Raw genomic sequence first — 22562 nt, 5'->3', positions numbered from 1 at the left:
ACATAAAAGTCTATAACAGTACAGAATCGTATGCTAGGTAAACAGCCAATTGACATGTTCACCAATTTTTTTTCGCCATTTTAAAACTTTACACGGCATACTGAGTACGTGTTCGCATATGGCAAATTGGCGAGTGGGTAGCGACGGCCCTGCTCAGTACGGTTAACTTGCATTTCCTGTTTCCAGGTGAATACTGATTGTTTAGGAGTAGGCTTGTTTAGTTAACAACGTTTATGAAATAAACACGTAAATTAATGTCAAGACCACACAAAATAAGCAACATCTTTTGTCCACCCGTAACAAATTTTACGCGCATGATTTTTCGTGCTCGACTGTGCAGATTTGCGAGCGTGCTCGACAAATCACAGTGACTGGCATCTGGAAATACTGTTTTCATTGCCCAAATAATAGATCCAATACATCTTAAACTCCCAACCAAAGCTTGGACAAGAGCCTCATAATTACTCTGCAATGTCTGGAAAGAAAGCAGCAATGGTCACTAGTGCGATAATCAGTGCAATTAAGTCAAAGTAATACTAATTGTGCGCCTAATGCCCCAGACAGGAGTTCTTGTACTTCTCTTGTAATGCTTCCTGCACTCTGCCTCATTTTGTTACCATCTCCTCTCCTAGTTGCTGCTCTGTTCATCTTTATGTTAATTTGTTTATGGGCTTGTTTCTGCTGTAAGCTGTTACATAATTGTTTTTATCTAGGACAGAAAGCAAAAGTCGGTTTCTGTCTCCGCTTGGGCTTGTGATGTGTTCAGTGGCCATAAAAACGTGGCATTGGACTACGAGAGGACTACAATTGTCATTGCTGATTCCTACAGGAACAGGAAGAAAGCATGTTGGTTTTTATATCTGGCATGATCATGGCTTCCCTTCTTCCTTAATAGACTTTTATCAATGCCCAGCTTTTCCTCAGACGCAATTCCTTCTTGTGCAGTCTGCGTTTTAGTGCATACTCATGTGGTAATCGAGACTCAAAAAACACGCTGTAAGGGAAGGGAGTGACTTGGAGAGGCTCGCATCCCTTTTGAATGCGCCGTGTGAAGCGCATTGTTCTGAAAGCCGGCAGATCCATCCAATGACACTCCTCTGACTCTATAATTGCACACTGTGAAGAACTATTATGGGGGACATATTTTGGGATGGTGTGATTAAGAGCACTATTCACTGCACACGGAAAAGGATCTTAGTGTGTAAAGTTATGTACATTTACAAACTGAGTGATGTATTTTATCCAGCCATGTGGCATGCCCGTGTTCTTTCTGAAGGTTTAGAATTGCAGTGACGAAAACAAGTATTTGAACACCCTGCTATATTGCAAGTTCTCCTACTTAGAAATCATGGAGGGGTGTGAAATTTTCATCGTAGGTGCATGTCCACTGTGAGAGAGAGAATCTAAAAAGAAATCACAATGTATGATTTTTTTTTTAAATAATTTATTGGTGTGATACAGTTGCAAATAAGTATTTGAACACTTGTCTATCAGCTAGAATTCTAACCCTCAAAGACCTGTTAGTCAGCCTTTAAAAGTCCTCCTCCACTCCATGTATTATCCTGAATCAGATGCACCCGTGTGAGGTCGTTAGCTCCATATGTCACGTCCCATCGGAACGAGAGTAGGACCCAAATGCAGGACTCGGACGATGCAAGGTAGTTCAGGGAGAAATGTTTATTATATGCCGGGGTCGGGGATCGAGCAGGCAGTCCGGTGCAGCAGCGGTAGTTGGGACGTCGGGCGAAGAGAGCAGGTGAGCGGGCAGGCCGGAGTCGGTACACAGGAGAACAATCAAAGCAGGCAGTAGTAACGAAGGAGTCAGGCTTACAAGGTTGGTCGGAGAACAGGCGAAGGTCGGTACACACAGGTTGTCGATCAGGGATACGAGAGTGCTGGAACGGGACATGAAGCTCAACAAACTGGCGGGGACCAATCGTCATCGGGGTGATATAAATACACAGACTAATCAGCCCGCATGAGATGCAGGTGTGCGCCTCAACCAGCGCACCCGCGCAGGCACCCGCACAGCTCGTGCTGGAGCGGCAGGATCATGACAGCATAAAGAAACCTGTCCACCCCGTACAATCAGTAAGACTCAAACTTGTAACATGGCCAAGACCAAAGAGCTGTCCAAAGACACCACAGAGAAAATTGTAAACCTCCACTTGCCTGGAAAGGGCTACTGATAAATTGCAAACCAACTTGGTGAAAAAAAGGTCCACTGTTGAAGCAATCATTAGAAAATGGAAGAAGCTAAACATGACTGTCAATCTCAATCGGAGTGGAGTTTCGTTCAAAATTTCACCTCGTGATACTATCTCAATATTCCTTCAAAAGGTGAGGAATCAGCCCAGGGCGACACGACTGGACTTGATCAATGACCTAAAAAGTGCTGGGACCACCGTTTGAATACAGCAGGGTGTTCAAATACTTATTTTCTTTACTGTCGCTCTTAAGTCTTGTCACAGTCGGCTCACGTCAGTCATAATTTATGATGTCATCCTACTTTTAAATCAACATTTTAACATTTTTCTAACATGTATCAAAAGTTGAATGGTAAAAGACAGTTCTGTTTCATGCTTCTTTCTGTCGAAAGCAGCAGATGATGAGTCTCAGATGCTGTATTTGGTTCACCAGTGCTGGGATTTCCTAGTCACATGATTTATTTAGCTGTGTTAAGGTCTTTCAGAGTGCTTAGCATGCTCAATCAGGTGCTTCATCACACCAGTTATCCTTAAATGTCTTTTTCCTCTTGGTTTCAATTTACTCTGTATCATCTCACGTTTGCAAAGGAAACGATGCTCTTTGCAAGGTAAAAGAACCAAATCAGCATTGGTTGTGAGTTGAGTGCAGCTACCATGGTGGAAGAAATCGGCAGTTGTCTAAACTTTTACCCCTTTGGTAATCCATCACTCAGTGCTTTCTATGTGTGCTCGCTGCATAAGAAAGGCCCTTTGTGTTTGGGACATAGCTGAGAAGTTAACGTAAGCTAAATGTGATGAGCTAATTTAGGCTGCAACAACCTGATGATTTTTCCTTCCTGGTTGGAGACTGCAGCTTGTCTGTGCTCAATAGTGGTCTTTTTTTGCGGATTGATCCACCAAAAGATCAAATATTCAATTCATGTATTTACTTGTTGAATGTGTTGACAAATATTGTGCCGTACCAATGAAGTGATCATCAAGCATTCCATTCCGGAAATGGGAAATGGTTTCTTTTACATAAAACAATATTCACAGAAAGTTTGACAAAGATGCTGGAAAAATGACAATGGTCATTTGTGTCATGAGCTGACCTTTATTCTCGGCTACTTGTCTGTCTTGAGTGCAGTGAACGCAGCCTTCCTCAAATGTTGTTACCTAAACCGGGGCTCATTCAACTTGAATAATGAATATCCTGTGGCTTTTCATTTCATTAACGAACAATTGTGACTTCATAAAATGACAAACTGATGAGTGTTTTTGGAAGGAAGTCAATTAGTGCCACCAGGATTTGAATTAGAAATGCCACAGAAAACAGGATTTTAATTTGAAATGTGAAGTGATCACATTTGCATTAGTTGCTACAATTTGCTGTCTGAAATTCAACCGGCTACAATTCGCTGTCTGAATGCTCATATATGTGAGTGTGGTAAAGAAGTGAGGAAACGGGTCCAGGCGGGGTGGAACAGTTAGCGGAAGGTCTCTGGTGTTCTATGAGACAGAAGAGTCTCCGCTAGGATGAAGGGCAAAGTTTATAAAACAGTGGTGAGGCCGGCCGTGATGTACGGATTAGCGACGGTGGCACTGAAGAGACAACAGGAAGCAGAACTGGAGGTGGCAGAAATGAAGATGTTGAGGCTCTCGCTCGGAGTGAGCAGGCTGGATAGGATTAGAAATGAGCTCATTGGAGGCACACCCAAAGTTGGATGTTTTGGAGACAAGGTTTGAGAGAGCAGAATTCGATGGTTTGGACATGTCCAGAGGCGAGAGAGCGAGTATATTGGTGGAAGGGTGCTGAGGATGGCGCTAGCAGGCAAAAGAGTGAGTGTAAGACCAAAGAAAAGGTTGATGGATGTTGTGAGGGAAGACATGATTAGAGTGGGTGTGAGAGAGGACAGCCAGTCAATGCAGTTACGCTTTCTGAGTATGTGAGGTCACGTGACTAAGAAAGCGGAACTGCGATTGGCTTGGTGTTCGGTTCTGACCTGAAGTAACCCTTCCCGGTGGCACAGACGGTGGATTTCATACAGCGAGTGGTAGCATCTATTGAAAATGTAATCACTTGACATTTCAAATTGAAATCCTGGTGGCACTAATTTGCTTCCATATTTTTGCTGTGTACTTATTTTTATTCTGTCTTTTGACCAGCATCTGGAGAGGTCCTAATGTGAATTGTGTGGACAGCACTGGATACAGCCCGCTCCATCACGCTGCCTTAAATGGACACAGGTAGGGGTTAATGCCACGTCTATTTTGCCTCCAGATGGCACGAGGCCTCGGCTCGCTGCAGACTGTGTCCCAACGGGAATGAAAAGCTATTGATTACTTTTTTGCAAAGGTTGCGTGTGTTAATTATTACTCTTTAGAATCTAATCTTTCCCATTCCTTCTTTAACTGGCAGTGAAGTGGTGGAATTGCTTCTACGCAACGAGGCCTTGACCAACATAGCCGACAACAAGGGCTGCTACCCTTTGCACCTGGCAGCATGGAAGGGAGACGTAAACATTGTCAGGTTGCTCATCCACCAAGGACCCTCCCACCCCAAACTCAACGAACAGGTTGGGCCCGGGTTTTGCACTGTTCCGGTGTCTGTTGTGTTTGTGTTTTTTTTTTTCTTTTTTTTTTTTAAATTGAAAGAGGAAAGCTATTCTCAGTAGAATGAAATATCTCAACAGCAGCTATGATCTTAGCTTGGGCGGGAGTGTGAGACTCATTTTATTGATTGACCGTACAGCCTGTCTAATTGACAGCAATAAAAATTTGTAAACAAGGTAACAAGTGGGCCGGAGCAGTTCAGTCCTAGGATAATTAATATAAATAACAATTAGTTATTGTTGTTTTTACTTTTGCATTTAGAAAACTCGTAATATTCAAATGTCATTATAAACAACAATTTTTTATGTTTGGATTTTAAAAAATGCTTGATTAAAAAAAAAAAAAACAACTTTAGTTCAAAGCAAGTCCTCTGTTCCATATGAGCTCTTACGTGTGCAGAAATGCTGATGTCACCATGCATAAAAAAAAAAAAAAGATGACGCAACCCCAAGACTAACTGCCTTTCCGTCAAGGTGAACCATCCACAGACTGCGCTTTTTCTGACTCTATTCCAAAAGACGGTATGCTGTACACGGCAAAAATTGACTTATGATCGCTCCGGCAGAAGGAATATTCCACCCCTATGTTTTAGGGAAAATATTTTGTCTTAAAAAATGTTGTGACTGGCCTACGGAGGGCCATACACCCTTCTCCAAGCATTTCAGCAAACGTCGTCGTTTTAACGGCTATTAAGTCAATTCTTACCTCAGCATTGCATGTGTGATGCACTAAATGTGGATGTTTCTTAGAATGTGACTTGTTTGCATTGTCCCAGCGTCATGACTCACACTTTGACAACGTTGCTAATACTTGGAAGTGCATTTACTCCCTGTGAGAAAAGCGCTTGTATGTCCTAATATTGATAACAATGTTTGTTAAAGCTGCTCACTCTTTGACAAGCATTTTTTGAATATGCAGAAATGACCCACTCTGAGCTTTGTAACGTAGATCTCGTCAAATGTTCTTGTAGGAAAAGAAAAGATCATGAAACAATTTCTGATTGTTGGGCCATTTCTCCTGAACTAATCATAACATCCGATTGGTCATTCCTACGTCATCTGTTTTGTCCTCATAATTAGTTGTGATAATCATTCATGCATTTGTTTCTTGTCTGAACAAAACCCATCAGCTTATCTTGTCTTCCTCCAGAGCTCTGTAGACCATAAAGAGTTCAAACGCTGTGGGCCCTTTGACCCCTATATTAATGCCAAGGTGTGTACACCGCGCTGCTCCAACGTTTCATTTGAGTGCTTCTGTGCTTTGCTGATGTCGGCTTGCGATGGCTTTGCCGCTCCTGCTCGCGGGCCCACTCTGCTGCTCAACCGCAGGGACACTTTGGCCGCGCTCTGTCACTGGATCTCTTGCTCTCTGCTCACCCAAGCTAGCGATGCCAAATTTTGTTGAGCTGCTTGTGCATTATGACGACAATCATTGCATGTGTGACAAGCTCGCCCCACAATCCCCACTCACCCGATTGGGGCGTTACAGTTAATACTAGTACATGTAACTTTTTGGGAAATGGACAGAGTAAAAGTGCTGTTCTGATGTACTGATTAACTTTTTTCCACAGGAAATTACTTTTAAGCCATTGTGTTGATTACTAATTGACAGCAGTAAAAAAATGTTAACAAGGTGACAAGTTGATAGAATTCATTTTATTTACATATTCATAAAAGGTGTGCCATTGGCTTCTGCTTTTCAACCTATCACAATATCGAAATACACTCCCAAGAGATACCTGGATACCTGTCAATGGTGAAGTATTGGGTTTGTAGTCAGCGCGTCACTAATGATTGAGCTGAATTAAATTAAAATCAGTAATAAGGTGCCAGCGAATGTATACATAAACTCTAAACATTTTGTGCATTCCACTCAATTGTAAAAAGGTTTAGCGATCACGCTGTTGCTAACAATTCATTGTCTACCAATGCTATTAACCTCTATGAGTAAAAGCAAAAATCTAAATTTACTACAGCAATTACTTTTGTGTTACGTACATGTCAGCAGACAAGAGTGGCAGACCTTCGCGTATAGATTCAGAACCGTTGTCCGATACCGTTAAACATTTGGAAGGTGATAATAAACGAAGGTACATGGAAAAATGAGAGACCCATATTTAATGTCGAAATAACCTTTTAACCTTTGCCAAAATCCATTGATCTTTTCAGCTAGTATTCCATACAAAGTAAGCGAGTCAGCTCCTCCGTAGTGTTTCCCAAGAAGTACTTATAATTCCAAGTTCACTCATTTGAGAACAACGCGTTAAAAAAAGATAAGACGGAGTCGGCTCCTCCCTACACAAAGCGTGTTGCGGCCACGTTGACCTACGTAATCCTCCGTGTGACCGACTGTTTATTTTCTTTTTTTAAATACGCATTGGACTCATTTGAGAACAATGCATATTAAAAAAATATATATATATCTGTTGGGGAGAGATTGGCCGCAACACGCTTCCGTGTACGTTAGAGACGACTCCCTGTCATTTTTTTTTTTTCCCTTAATACGCATTGTTCTGAAATGAGCCAACTTGGTATTATAAATACTTCTTGGGAATTTGAGATTGCGAAGAATAATTCCTACCTGAAGTGAAGTGATCGCTTCACAGTCGTGCATATTTGATTGAGCACCATGCATCACGTTTAATTGCCGAAATCCATCGATCTTTTCTGGTCTTTTCAGCTGGTATTCCACAGAATGATCTCTTTGAATATCTGTCTCGTCTGTTGTAACAACCAACATTACAAGTCTCGGGCATTGTGTATATTCTGCTCCGGTTCAAAGTCCCGCACACTGTCGAGCAGCTCTTTTTGACCGGCAATATGGCGCCGTGAAAATGGTGACCTCACGTGCACGCCCTCTATTCATACATTTTTTTGTACTGCATATATCCTCATTAGGGTCGCAGGCACGCATCCCAGCTATCTTCATATTTTATGATTATTTTCTAATCCACTGCATCCCATAGTTGTGTTAAATAATACCCTCGTCATTTGAAGAGGGACAACACATTATCTGCATTCATGTTTTTGATAATGCAGCCCCTTTTCTTTAGAGCAGTGCAACCACGTCAGACCCTCGATAGTTGCATTTTGAGCAGGCAGAACTGGAAGCCTACCAAGGTCTGTATACATAAAGCCGCACACTATTTTTGAACATGGTCAACTAATCCTCTTAGTGTTCGGATGGGGAAGGTTGACTTTACTCGATGGCAGCATCCGGCCTTATATCGCACTTTACTTTCTTTTAAATTTTTGTAGTTTGCATGTGCTTAGTTGTGATTATGTACGACGTCTAAATCAACACATCATAGTAGTTTTTTGTGGGTAATACCTACTTTTGTGGCTGAATAATTGATTCATTGCTATGAATAAATAAAAAATGAGCGCGCGCTGCCTCTAGCTCATGAGATCATGTGATCTCGTAAGCTGGGTGGATCCGACTTTCCAGAGATGAATTCCACGAAGAGGAGGATGGGTAGTGTTCAGTGTCGCCATCTCTTTCCATAAACATCAAACGGAGGTTTTCATGACACTCTCGTCTGGGTGGACTGTGGAAATTGGCAGATTGGGCCCACCTCCCACTTGGTACTCACAAGGTTGCTGAGAAGAGCGTGAGGCAGGCGGTCGTCATGGTAACATTGCCATTGTCCACGCAGCGGAGACCAAGGACCGGGTCGGACGAATGAAACAGGTGTGGGCCAGAGCTTTAAGGGGAGCATAAGATTCTTCTGTTGTCAACCTCGGGCATTCGAAAACCTGCCCATCTGCAGTGAATCCAGTTGTCTGTCATCTTGGACCAGGAGGCCTGCCAGACTCTTTGATGCTCGCATACTTTTGATTTGCCTTGGTAGAGCTGTCGCTTTGATATTGTTTCAGCTGGCTCAACTAAAGTGGGCAAAAACTTGGCCCGACAAACCCGAACTCCTGAATACTACAGTTGCACTGTACATACTACCTCAGAAATCTGGAACTGGTTCAGACATGGATACCGGTCAGAAGGATACTGTGGAGTTTGAAAAAAGAGTCTCTTGGGCCTGTAGGATTCTGGAGCCAGGCGGGATGCGGCTTCGGTGGTCACTGAGGCAAAAACCTTGGTGTGGGAGGATTTCAGTGATGCTTTGGACAGTGATTTTCGGACGGCTTCTATGAAATTCTGGCCCAGCATAGCAGGAGGGGGGAGTAATGCACCATCAACACTGTGGATACTGGGGACGGGGTAGTGCTGTACTTGACTGAGAACATTATGAGTTGGTGGGGAGAATAATTTGAAGACCTTCTCAATTCTACTGACACGCCTCCCTTTGAGGCTGCACAGTCTGGAACCTCTTGAGACGGGCTCACCTTTTTCTGGAGTGGACATTGGCGAGGTAGTTATAAAGCTCCTCGCTCGCAAGGCCACGGCGTGGATGACATCCATACGAAGATCCTAAAGGCTCTGGACGTTGTGAGGATTATGTAGTTGACACGCCTCTGGATCATCACGTGGACATCTGGGACAGATGGATTAGCAGACTGCGTGGTGGTGGCCCTATTTTAAGAAGGGGGGACCTGAGGGTCTCTTCCAACTACAGCGGTTTCTCACTCGGCCTTCCTGGTATGTTTTTTGGGTCGGTCAGGAAGTCAAATCTCAAATTCGGGAAGGAGCAGTGTGGTTTGTAGTTTCTGTTATCGCTGCGAATAAAAAAACTGAACAAGCTCTACACACTCAGTCGGGTCCTGTAGGGTAAATGTGTTTTGTGGTCTTGAAGAAGGTGATCGATTGTGCCCCTCAGGGAGAGCTGTGGAGGGTGGCCTAGCAGTATAAGCCTCTTTATACACGCGCATGCAGCGACCGTACTGACATCACTGCGGCGCTCCCATGCGTACTTTGGCTATATACTCCAGTGTGTACAGTTTTGCAGATGTGTTCCAGTTATTCTGTAACTTATAGGTGTCACTACAGCTGGGTTGACATTCCAGTTTCCACAGTACATTTTGGTCATTTCCAGGAGTAGCCGTTTCTGCTTTCCTTTACGTAACAAGAAACAAAGCAACGACAGTGGCGACTGTGAAAAAATGTCAGCTTGAGCAAATGGACATAAATAACTCGATGATATATTTAATTATGCCGCTAAATTGATCGAAAAGGTGGCCGCGTGGGTGCTACGTGGACCTGGGTGGAACGGTGATGACATCCTCACAGCATGTGACTAAAATGGACCAATCATGAGAAATGAGCTCTGCGGTTTTCACCGCGCAGCAACTTTTTTTTAAGGTGTGCGCGGCAAGCTACGCGAGGCAATGCGTAGGTCAGGAGATCCAATTGGAGCGTTGTTGACAGCGCGAACGCAGGATTCTAAAGTGGCTTTATGCCTATCCCCACCCCTTCCAATACGGGCTGTTTGGTCCTTGTACGACTGGTGTCAAAGTTTGGTCTGCATTCTTGGCAATAACTGGGATCCATTTCCAGTGAGGGTTGAACTGCGCTGATGATGCCTTTTTTTCACAGATTTTATTAAGGGCTAGGAATTATCTTTACTCCATTTTCTACATTCATAAAAGTTCTCAAACCCTATATTGACTTCTGAATGATACAAAATGAAGTGTTTTGAAAAAGTTTTAGATATACAGTACAATCTCGGTTCTCAACCACAATCCATACTAGAAGGTGGTTCGAGAAGTGATTTGTTCGAAATCCGAATCAATAGTTCCCATTACAATTAATGGAAAAAGAAATAATGCGTTCAAGCCTAAAACTGGGCTTTTAAAGGCATTTTTTTTTAGCTTTTCCTGATAATAAACTGCATAGTAGAAATACATGTATTATATATTGAAGAAATGTATTTTTTGCTTAAAATGTATGCTTTAGTAGTAGAGTAGGCTAGGCTGGGAGTGCATAGCTCTATCTAGTGACTCAGCCCCCAGCCTTGTAAACTTTTTTATTAACAAAATTGCAGAATGACTTTAAACAAGCAATAATGAAGGAATAAAAGCAAAGAAAAACGTTTATTTCTACAAAAAGTAACATGCAAAAACATGAACTCAGAACTCGAGTTAACAAAATCTTTGAAACAAAAAAAAAATGCAGAAATGCTCATGGAACAGAGCATTATTAAAGATCACGAGAAGAAAGCATTGCAAAACTATCAACTATCAAATCTCTTTGGTGGGGGTGACTTGCCCCCTGGAAGTTCTTTTCTTTTCCCAAAGAACTTATCTCGTGTCACTTCTTCGGAGCCATGATTGGGGGTTAATAGTTCTCAATAGGAAAAAAAAAAAACAGTCAGTAAATGTAGCTTCCGGGACACGTCTGCGTACAGAGGCTGCATTGTACACAATAACAAAGCGCATCATGGGTCAGCTGGTCGGGCCGTGCGCGTTACGTTATTTACTTTTTTTTTTTCATGGGCGTTCAAGTACTGGATTTTCGTTCGAAATCAGAAGCAAAACAACCTCAATTTTCGTTCAAAAGCCGATTTGTTCGAGAACAGGGATGCTCGAGAACCAAGTATTCACTGTACTGCATAAGAAAAAAAATGATCACCTGTCTAAATCTTGTATAATACATACACATAACACTTAATACACAAAAATAAATTTATTTCACAGCATTGCATGAGTAGGAGTCCACCAAAAACTGTGAAACTGCTTGATTGACTTTTAATTACCATGGCAAGGAGTCCTTTTCACAGAACTGTAAGCAGAACTTGTGCTGCGGGATGAACGTCAGCCTATAAGCAGATTTCACAGATTTTGTTCATAATTTTATTTCCAGACGCATCCTGCCCGTTGAATTGGTGCAGTTTGGTTTTTTTTGTCTGTTTTTTGCAGATGACCATGTAAGGTTGGCAACAAAATTGGTTTACTCCCTCTATTTCTTCATTTGTTTTAATTAAAAAAAAACGTTTATTTAGTCGTCATAAAGGAGTGCCATTACATTATAATTGATTAATGACATTTTTGAGAATGTGATTTATTCAGTCTCAAAAGAAACGAGGCAAAATTAAGTATGCTATTTGACTCCAACCATTAGATGCGGTGTCGATTTAGTGTCAACTAGTTTGCTGTTTAAAAATGAAACCGTTGAACTACTTCCTCATGGAGCTCCGTTATAGCAAAGCAAAGCAAATTTATTTCTACAGTGCATTTCATACACAAGGTAACTCAATGTGCTTTACATGATTAAATGCATTTGAAAACAGAGAGATAAAACATTTAAAACAGGATAAAAACAATAAAAATGACAAACAATATTAAAAAAAAAAAACTAAAACCACTTACAGTGCAAGTAATGGGATCAAAAAGTGGAGATATTCTAAAAAGAACGAGAAAAAAAAAGTTTTCAACCTGGATTTAAAAACATTCCTACTTGACCTCACCTCTGTTGGCAATTTATTCCATATTTTTGGAGCATAATAGCTTAATGCTGCTTCACCATGTTTGCTTTGGACTCTGCGCTCCACTATTTGACCCGAGCGCTCCACTATCTGACCCGAGTCAGTCGATCTCAGAGCTCTACTGGGTGTGTATTCCGTAAGCATTTCTTTCATGTAAATCATTTAGTGATTTATACTCCAGTAGCAGAACTTTAAAATCTATTCTAAAGCTGACGGACTTTCGTGTTGGCGTTATATGCTCTGACCGCTTTGTTTTGGTCAGAACGAGCTGCATCTGTTTAATACTCTTTTTGGGTAATCCAGTCAGAAGACCATTACAGTAGTCAAATCTACTTGAGATTAAAAAAAAGAAAAAAATGGATGAGCTTTTCTTGGTCAGCTTGACAAATACAAGACTTGACCCTAGATATGTTTTTCAGATGGTGGAAGGCAGTTTTTTTTTTTTTTTTTTGCGCAACCCCTTCCGCCTCCTTTAATCTGTTCAATATGACGCTGTCATGAAAAGAGGAGCTCAGAATATTATGATGCGAATACTCCAGTTCCAGCAAAAATAATATTCAAACAATAACAACTGATGACTTGATTGCGAATTGTTTTTGTCATTCAAGGGGATGTACTGAAGTGCACATACGTAAGTCTTCTTAGTGTAAGTCTGTAGTAAATATATAGTGTGGCCATTTGGTCTGCTCGGACTCATGCCGCAGAATCTCTCGTGCAGGCTTCATGTCTTTATATAGGTCACTTGTCTAATTCAATGTATCTTTAGCTGAATTCTTCTGTCCAGGCTTGCAAATCTGACCATGTCGCATTTGAAATGGGGAAAAACACACCTCGCTCTACCAGAGGTTAGCTTTCTGTAATGTGGTATGTTTTGCATGTCCATAATGCAAAATACTTTTGTCAGTGGTTCTAGGGTGTGTCTCGAGAAGTCACACGCACTATGAAAGTGAACCTAATCTTTCCTGTTAAAGGGAGTCAGAGTCCAGTGCAGAGAATCACAGTTTGTGGCAGGAAGTTAGTGAGATTCACTTTGTCCCAATGCTGCAAGGCGCATTTACTCTGGAATGTGTGACATTGTCCAAAGAAAAAAAAAAAATAGTATTATAGTCCACACTCACAAAATGAGCAACACTATCATCAGATCTCTTCAAAACAGCTTTCCCACAGCCCATTTAAAAAAAAAAAAAAAAAAAAATAGGATGGAACGTCTTTAAAAGCTGTCAAGGAAGAATCTCCTTCTCAAACAGGGGAGAGCATTGTTTGATTGTGGCCGCGGACAGATGAGATGCTGGCGCGCACAGCCACTTGGTGCTCAGGCAGCAACAGCTGCCCGAGCCCACCCCTCCTCCTCCCCTACCCGCCTCCACTACTACCACCACCGGGGGCCACGGTGACGTAACCCTGCTGCGCCGCCAGCTAGCTCGTCACGTGACAGAGGTCGCTCGTCAGACCACGTTATCGTCTCTGGCGCTGCAGGTTGTGGGAAACGCACGTCGTCTTTGCTTTTCTTTGTCACAGACACTCTGCTATCTCATGGAATATGGAAAACACACAAAGAGCATAATAGCCAGATATTTATTCCCTTACAGAGATGATCAATAAGCAGGACTATCTAAAACAAAGGGCTTTGATACAAACATGTTCTTCCCAGGAAGTCGCCCATCGCCACACATTCTTCTTCTTTTCCTTTCGGCCTGTTAGCGGTCGCCAGAGCGTGTCATCTCAGATGCACGCATATTTGTTTGGCGGTTTTTCGCCGGACGCCCTTCCTGACGCGACCCCTCTGCATTTAGCCGGGGAGAGAAGCTCACAGCACCTGGTATTCCTAGGCGGTCTCCCCTCCAAGTACTAACCAGGGCCCAACCCGCTTAGCTTCCGAGATCTGGCGAGATCGGGGTTAGCATGGCCGTAAACCTCCCAGTTAACGGGTGAGCCTGTGAGGCATTGGTTCCATTTGCACAACCCTGAGGTTCTGCCTCCTGTTGGAATGGTCACATGGTAGATGTTTAAGATTAATACTTTCTCTTCTGTGTCAATTTTTAAAGTAATGCTAAGTGTAATAGTTGATTCACTTAAATCCAACACCGTGTGTAGATTTTGGCATTTGTCGCTATTTTGACAGTCCACCTTGGGTGAATTTTTTTTTTGTTTTATTTCATTGTGGACGTCACACACCACCTGTTTTAATCAGAATCAGCTTTATTGGCCAAGTGTGTAAAAACACGAGAATTTTTCTCCGGCAGTCGATGCTGCCTTGGTATGACATTCAGAAGAACAAAGAACAACATAGCAACAAAAACAAAGAACAAGGGACATTTCTTTTTATAGGAACTATTTCTTATAAGTTGTGGAAGATGTTCATTTTGAACAGGTAAGAGATAAGTGTGTTAAATTAGACAACTTGGATTGCGTATTGAAGAATATTTGGGGCAGCAGCCACCCACCAGTTTTCTGCTACATTGAAGTCTCTGCTACTTTCACTGTGCCTCACACGTCAGGCTTTTTCTGTTGTAGATCAAAAGTAAGGTCCAAACAGAAGCGTTACTTTCTGTTTTGTACTTATGTTAACGGATTACAATGGAATCTACAGTCGAACACAAGCTATTCCATAATACTGGTCCACTAGATTACAAAACACAAATCACACAATAACATTTGCAAATGTTGGAACTCAGTATGCGCGTATGGTGGACTACATTGTAATGTCTAATGGGGTACCTTGTCTTTTTAGACGAGAATTTAAGACCTTTACAATAGTGAAAAGACAGTAAATTACAAAAAACAACAACAACTTGGAGAGCAAATCCGCGAATATGCAGGGCTGCGAATGGTGAACCGTGAACGGGCAAGGTCCCACTGTACACCAATATTTATGCTGTCTGGCTTTATGTCGGATTGTTTGTTTTTGGATGGATAATATGTGCAAGAATCACTGAGATGACCACTGAGGCAGCAGACTTTCATATCTAAGGAAGTGAATAATGCTGATGTAATCACACGGTGTATGTTTGCATGGTGAAGTCATCTACATCCCCCGAGTTTATCTCACAAATAGGCAAATGCTTGACAGTGCATCACAGATGAAAGTCGGCAGTCTCCTCTCCTGCGAGATTCCGCCTTTTCTCTGATTGCGACTTTGTCATCACAGGAAGGAGGAACAAAGTAGATGAAAGCCACTCTTGCTTTGTATTTGTTTTTGTTTTTTTGTTTTTTTGGTGTGCGAACAGTAGGGGTGCTAGTAACCGTAATTTCCGGACTATAAGCCGCGACTTTTGTCACACACTTTCAACCCTGCGGCTTATGGAATGACGCGGCTAATATATGCATTTTTTTTCTATAACGGCCGCCAGGGGTGCTTGAGCAGAAAAGGTAAGAGTGAGACAGGTGCAATGTGTGTGTCGAGGAAGACGCAAGTTTAATGTAACTTCGCGCTTTGTGCATGAATAAAATTAGCATGAACAGACCCTTATAATGGAAAATGCAAGAAGTAGTGCATATGACGCAGCTTTCAAATTAAAAGCAATCAAGCTGGCCTCTAAAGAAGGAAACGGAGCTGCTGCACGTAAACTTGGCATAAATTAATCGATGGTGAGATGCTGGAAACGGCAGCGGGAAGAACTAAAGCAATGTAAAAAGACGAAAAAAAAAAGGTTTTAGAGGTAATAAAAGCAGGTGGCCCGAACTTCTTTGTAAATATCTCATGTTTCAATGTGGGTACATATAGAGAGTTGCGGCTTATGTATGCGCAAAATGTTTTTTCCTTTAAAAATGTACTGGGTGAGGCTTATAATCAGGTGCGGTTTATAGTCCAGAAATTATGGCATTTTGTTTGGGAAGTGTTATCGCAATGTACATGTTTTACAATCGTTACATGGCAGGGTCTGCTGTGATGGTGGTGTGCAACAATATACATAAAATTCACTGTAATATTAATAGTCACCAGGAGAGGGAATTGTTTGGACATGCTCAACAGGTTAAAAGGCTGTACAGCTGCTTCAATTCCTATCTTGCACTTCAGAATGGTCACACGACAGCTGTGCGAGTGCGCGAGGTGTGTCTAGAGACGGGCGTGATTGTGCTCTTTTTGTAAGTCAGTACATAGTTGTAAAAATGGATTACTAGGAAACGAATGCTTTTAGTTATCATACTGTGATATAGAATACATTTTGTTTTATAATATGATAAATTATCATAAAATGCTGATAGTGAGCGAGAGTTACGAGGAATGTAAACTTATCAATGTCCTTTTACCGTCATACTGTTTTTATTTGCACGTTGAGGACAAAGCTCATGTTTTTTTCCTTCATAATAATAATAATAATAAAGCACCATTCAAGCATCACATTTAACCTAATGTTATATTGTTTGGTTTGAGATTGATTTATTGGATTTGATTTGATTGAGAAGATTGTATAGTGAAAGTCAACTAGTGTGAACTGAATGGGTGACTACAGTGTGAAATAAAATGCGAGTATTTTCAGGTTAACAATGTACTGGGAGAAAAAAAAATTATAAACTTCCTTTTTTTTCTGGAGCCATGAACTTAGGTGAAAACGTTGAATTATGAACTATGACGTGAACTAGTTCATTTTTTGGAACCATGAACTTTGAGCTAATTTGCATAGAAAATCAACTTGCCCAACACTAATCCTGCATTATCTCACATTGTACTACATGTTACAGATTTAACAACAACAAAAAAATCCAATATAATGAAATCCAAACAAATGGTGGGTTTGCGATGAGAGGGCTAATTTCTATTTAAGATCCACCCCTGCTCTCTGTCAACTGCTTTTCTAGAATCTGTGCTCATCTCAGGAGCTATGAATGATCTGCTAACCCAGTCAGAGTAAAGGTGTAAGAAATGAATGTCAAATGGTCTCCTGAGGCCACGTCGCGCGTAACCTAGCAGCATGTGATGTCGTATGTGTGTGCATGGAAGTGATGTACCAATAGGGTCTTATCTATTGAATAACTAGCCATGCTCTCAGGTCTTATCTGCCCCACCTATTTCTACAGTCCAAGTGTAGACAAAGTTCCTCCGGGCTACGTTTAGTGAAATGTTCACAGTCGTGGACTGGGACCACTGGTTTCTGTTGACTTTGCTTTGTTGGATAGCACATAGAGTTATCATTGTTAGCTTAGTGTTCTTTACTTTCACAGTATTCAGTACAGTACTTGGTGAATGCAGGCCATGTCTCAGGTCTATGCACTGATCTAAAAAAAAAAAAAAAAAAAAAGAGGTGGATCACGCATACACATCGAGCAGTATGTCGATTGGTTGAAGCCGGCGAGACGCCATCTTGGTACTCCCAAAACGTGTTTACAGGTTGGATTATTGCAGGGTTTTTCTCAAAATTTGGCATGTTGAATTCAAACTGGTCGTGTGACCTTGACATTTTTTCAGTTCTGGTAGCATGAATGATTTTTAATTCGACTTGGTAAGCCAAAAAAGGCTAAGTGCAAAGGAAAGACATACAACACAGTGACTACAAAGTAACCTTGCATATTATTACCTCGGTCATAAAAACATTCAATTTTAAGTCAATGAGTTTGATATATTTTTGGAAATAAGGACTCACAATGGGAAAATACATGCTAAACGCAATGTTCATTTGTTGTCTGTGCGACATCCTACTTCAGACAGAAAATTTCAAATTGTTTCCTCGCATTTGAAAATCAAATTCAATTTGCAGAGTTGTGTATTATGAAATTCACCAAAAATTTCACAGAAAATGTGTTTTCTTGCTTATCCACTGATGAAGTTTGAGAAAATATTTACACCGCTTTTTCGCAAAAAAACATCGGCCTATGAAAGTGAAGCAGAGAGCGAAAAGTGAACAACAACAACCGTAAACAAAACAAGTGAATTAAGCTCATCAGAAAATAAAAAACCCTTTACAAACAATCTTTAACAGTGTCAAAGTGAATCTTTCTAACTTACCTGCAGAATGTTTTCTCACAGCCACGAAACTGGCAATTAGCGCAGTTAATCGCTGTCGCTGCACAGATCGGCATGGTTCTTTTGGGAGTATCAAGATGGCGGATGGCGACTTCAGTTTGGTGGCCACTGAGCCATCCAGTTTTTTTTTTTTTTTTTTTTAGATCAGTGGGTCTATCACTGTTTGAACACAATCCTTTAGCTAAGCTCTGCAAAGCCCGCCCCCTGCTGGCCACAACTGCTGCAAGTAAACTATCACATCTGAGTTTGTCGCTGCATTGTGCGTCATTACATCCAGTAAGCAGCACTTTGCCAGTTCACATTGCAACCGATTGATTTTAATTACTACGGACTCGGCTTCACCATTGTGAATTCTTTGAATGAATGAGGTCATTTTTGCACAAGCAGCGTAGTTACGTCAACGGGTGTTAAAAATGTGAATGTAAAGTTTTGTTTAACAGTCAAAACTCCAATTTGTCAGTAAGTCTAATAATTCCACAGCCGTCTAGGTGCCTCTGCCTCTCTGTCACCGCCTCTTCGCCTGTGGCAATCCCTTCTGCCGGACCTGTTCCTATTAGTCCACGTGTACCCCCCTTGCCATTATCTACCTTTCTCCGCCTTGTACTCTGTGTTTTCATGGTGGCTGGAGAATTCACATTTGTTTGTTTAGTCTAATCTTGTGCCAGTAACAATTTGGCCCAAGTTCTGTCCCTTCCCGATGTAAGCTGTGTGTGTTGGTATTGCTGCTTTTAAACATATCTGTCTGCTCTCTGACAGAACAACGACAACGAGACGCCCTTGCACTGTGCCGCCCAATACGGACACTCGCAGGTAGTGTGTTTGCTCCTAGAAGAGCTGACGGACCCAACCATGAGGAACAACAAATTTGAGACTCCTCTGGATCTGGCTGCCCTCTATGGCCGCCTAGAGGTCGTCAAGCTGCTGCTCAGTGCCCACCCCAACCTGCTCAGCTGCAACACGAAGAAGCACACACCGCTACACTTGGCCTCCCGTAATGGGCATCTGTCCGTGGTGGAGGTGCTGCTTGATGCCGGCATGGACATTAACTATGAGGTGTGTTTTTACCTAATCGGGTTCACCCTCAGTCTTACCGTAATTTCCGGCCTACAGAGCGCACCTGATTATAAGCCTCACCCAGTACATTTGGAAAGGAAATACCATTTGGTACATACATAAGCCGCAAGTGCCCACATTAAAAAAACACGAGATATTTACAAAGGACAGTACACAGAGTTTTCAAAGTTTTAATACATTGGCTTAGCTTAACATAGCAACAATATGGTAGTGCAAACAGGGCTGGTTTAAAAAAAAAAAAAACATACCAGGGGAAAAAAAACAGCCGCGGCAGTTGCACAGTAGCAACACGGTAGCATAGCACTAACAGGGCCAGTTAAAAAAAAAAAAAAAAAAAAACATACCTAAATCACTGAGATGCGGCAGTTACACAGCAGCAACACGCTAGCACAGCACTAACGCTAGCGCAGCACTAAAAGGGCCGGTTGAAAAAAAAAATTCAACATGAGAGTACATTTGTACGTACGTACGCACGCCGCAGCTGTGTAAAAGTCGCAAGTGCCCAAATTGAGATATTTGCAAAGAAAGACAGTACACAGAGAATTTAACGCATTTAACACTTGCACTTCGTTAACGCTAACGCTAGCGCCGCACTAGCAGTTGGTAAAAATCACTGAGACACAGCAGTTACATGCTAGCACTGCACTAACAGGGCCGGACCGATAAAACTTCCTTCCTTGGCACATATATTCAACCGGTCTCACTCTTAGCTTTTCCTCTCGAGTGCCCCCTTGCGGCCGTTAGGAAAAAAATGCACCAATTAGCCGCATCACCGCAAAAGCCGCAGGGTTGAAAGCGTGTAAAAAAAGTCGCGGTTTATAGGCCGGAAATTACGGTAATTCTTCATCTCATCAAGACATGTTGGACATCTGTTTGCTTTGAACTGTGGGAACGGTTTGGGGTAGGCACATTTCTCTCCCAGTGTGAATGGGGCCTATGGCACAGGCCAAGGTACTTTAAGACATAGAGTACAGTGCACGGAAAGTATTCAGACCCCCTTGAAGTTTTCATTCTTTGTTACGTTGCTGCCATTTCATTCAGATCATTTAATCACGCAGGCATCTGTTTTTATTTTTCATCAGTTTAGCTTTGACTAGTGACTGTATGACCCATTCAGTAATACTTGTATTGTAATTTTTTCACTTGCGTGTACATTGCAATATATAGAGCGACCATTTCGGGATTCAATTTATGTGGTGATATGAATTTTAGTCCAAATGGCCCAGGCATAGGCAGAGTGATTACTTATTTTCTCTTCCTTTTTCTCATGTTTTTAATGAGTTCATTCAGTATTACCTAATATGCAAACCTATTTTGGTCTTGCAGCATTTCCTGTGGCTCATGCTACTTCTCACTGAAATGTTGCAATTTCACATTATTAGCACTGCAAATGATTGTACATGTGCAGAAGTAAATACGTGATTGGATGGCCATTTATTATCCCATAAATGTGGTGCAATGTAATGTTGAATTAGTGTGCAAAAAATTGGAATATAAAGTTGTTTTTGCTGCCGGTATAGTGGGCGACTTGTTAGCACATCTGTCGCGCAGTTCTGAGGACCCGGGTTCAAATCCGGTCCCACTTGTATGGGGTTTGTATGTTCTTCCTGTGCCTGTGTGGGTTTTCTTTGGGTTCTCTGGTTTCCTCCCACCCCTCAACCATGGAAGGTTAATTGTGGGTGTGAATATGAGTTTGAACTGTTTGTTTCCATCTGCCCTGGAATGGACCTTTCCGACTGGCGATCTTAAGCTCCGCCCCCTTAGCTACAGTTTCCATGTCCCACAAGCTTCCAAAATGGCGACTGAATAGAATAGGTTTGAAGTCGATTCTCTATCGCGTATTCCAATAATATTGTGGTATGTTTTTTGCATCAGACTTGTCCAAGAGAGTTTTACAGAGAGTTATCAACTATTTCACGCGGGGATATGTACATGGAATTAAGATTTTGGACGGAGCAGGACGCATTATCAGTTACAGCGAAATTTTCCCGATCGATGCAAGAAAAAAAAAAAAAAGCTTGACGCCTCACAAACTTCATATTGAAATCCAAATGGATAAAATAGTGGAATCGTACAGCACATGTAATGCAGGGTGAGTACTTTTTACTTGGTAAAGATCATAAGTAATATCATTGTAGTCTTTAGAAGTGAGTTAGGTTTGATTTTCTACATTTAAACAATGGTGATTAACTCAGTCAGTACCGTAGTCACCGGATGAAAAAGTTTGACTTGGCTCATAATCGAACCCAGTGCTCTTTCTTAAAAGTCACATGTGATACAAATGGGCAAATAGACATTTCTCTTACATGACATTGCGTATTTACGTATCACTAACCCGACTCTTCGGCATAAAACGTGACACACTTCACTCAGCAGGTCAGTGATACACTAACAAAGTGAAAGTTGTTCTCCTGCACTGTAGAAAGCACTGATAATAATACAATCAAACTCAGAGAGGATACTTCTCACTCACTTACCTTCGAACCTACAGCCTTGTGTTGTTGATATTGTTTGTATTTAGTTGTACGTGCGCTCTTCCTCGAGCCTTTATCCGCCGTAGATAAATTTGTCAACTGTGTTTTAGATTTTGGAAAATGAATCAAACGGGCCCCTTGTTACCTAGCAGGACGTCTTTCATCAAAATAGCAAGTTCCCCAAGCGCATATGAGGACCATTTTCTTCGTAACATGAACTTTTCCAAGCGCACGCTACTGACAACCAACGCTTACTTTCATAATCGGTTTTAACCGAACACCTGTAGCAAAAAAAACGATTAACCGGTTTTAAAATCGGTATCATTGTGGCGTTTACATAATTCACCCGCGAGACCTCGAGTTGGGGGTGCGGGGTTCCGCACGGACTGTTTTTTGTTGTTGCTCTTCCGGAGTGACGAGTTCACAGAGTTCTCGCCGTTATGCGAGTAGCGTTTTGATGTCTGCCAATAAAACAAGTTTTGTTCCTGTGTCCGACACTCCGCCTCCGACTCCTTTTCTTCGGCGCCACACCATCGATCGTTAATTTACTCCACGATAATGACAAAAAAGCTTGTTGAATGTGGCTTTCAACAACGCACTCGTGTAAGTTAAATTTTTCTTTTTTTTTTTTTGTAAAAATGTTTTAATGTTAACATTCTTGAAAAAAGTGGAAATGATATTGAAAAAATAGCGCAATGTGGAATACCGGAACCGGAAGAAATTATTGGAAATTTTAACCGATTTCGAAAGTCCGATTACGGTTTCGGTTTTAAACAATCGAAAACCGGTTATAACCGATTAATTGTAACCGTTTGCGATACCTACAACCAGCATTGCTTTTGGGACAACATGGGGGCAGAGGCTATCTGATTGGCTAT

At 41.7% G+C, this 22562-nt stretch overlaps 1 protein-coding gene across 8 annotated transcripts in view; it reads left to right on the top strand.

Moving 5' to 3' along the window:
• LOC133513228 (ankyrin repeat and SAM domain-containing protein 1A-like) overlaps positions 1 to 22562 on the top strand; it is a 78965-nt gene that overhangs the window by 19750 nt on the left and 36653 nt on the right. For 5 of the 8 annotated variants that reach the window (XM_061843827.1, XM_061843809.1, XM_061843800.1 and 2 more), the window contains exons 2-5: positions 4353 to 4433; positions 4606 to 4762; positions 5949 to 6011; positions 18893 to 19189. In XM_061843827.1, the coding sequence (XP_061699811.1) occupies positions 4353 to 4433; positions 4606 to 4762; positions 5949 to 6011; positions 18893 to 19189 (598 nt within the window). Of the gene's footprint in view, positions 1 to 4352; positions 4434 to 4605; positions 4763 to 5948; positions 6012 to 15226; positions 15544 to 18892; positions 19190 to 22562 lie in introns of those variants that run through there. The other 3 variants (XM_061843834.1, XM_061843845.1, XM_061843855.1) reach the window with 2 other exon arrangements.

Source organism: Syngnathoides biaculeatus, chromosome 2 (genome assembly GCF_019802595.1).
Source record: "Syngnathoides biaculeatus isolate LvHL_M chromosome 2, ASM1980259v1, whole genome shotgun sequence".
Taxonomy (NCBI): Eukaryota; Metazoa; Chordata; class Actinopteri; order Syngnathiformes; family Syngnathidae; genus Syngnathoides; species Syngnathoides biaculeatus.
This window is presented reverse-complemented; position numbering and strand designations above follow the sequence as displayed.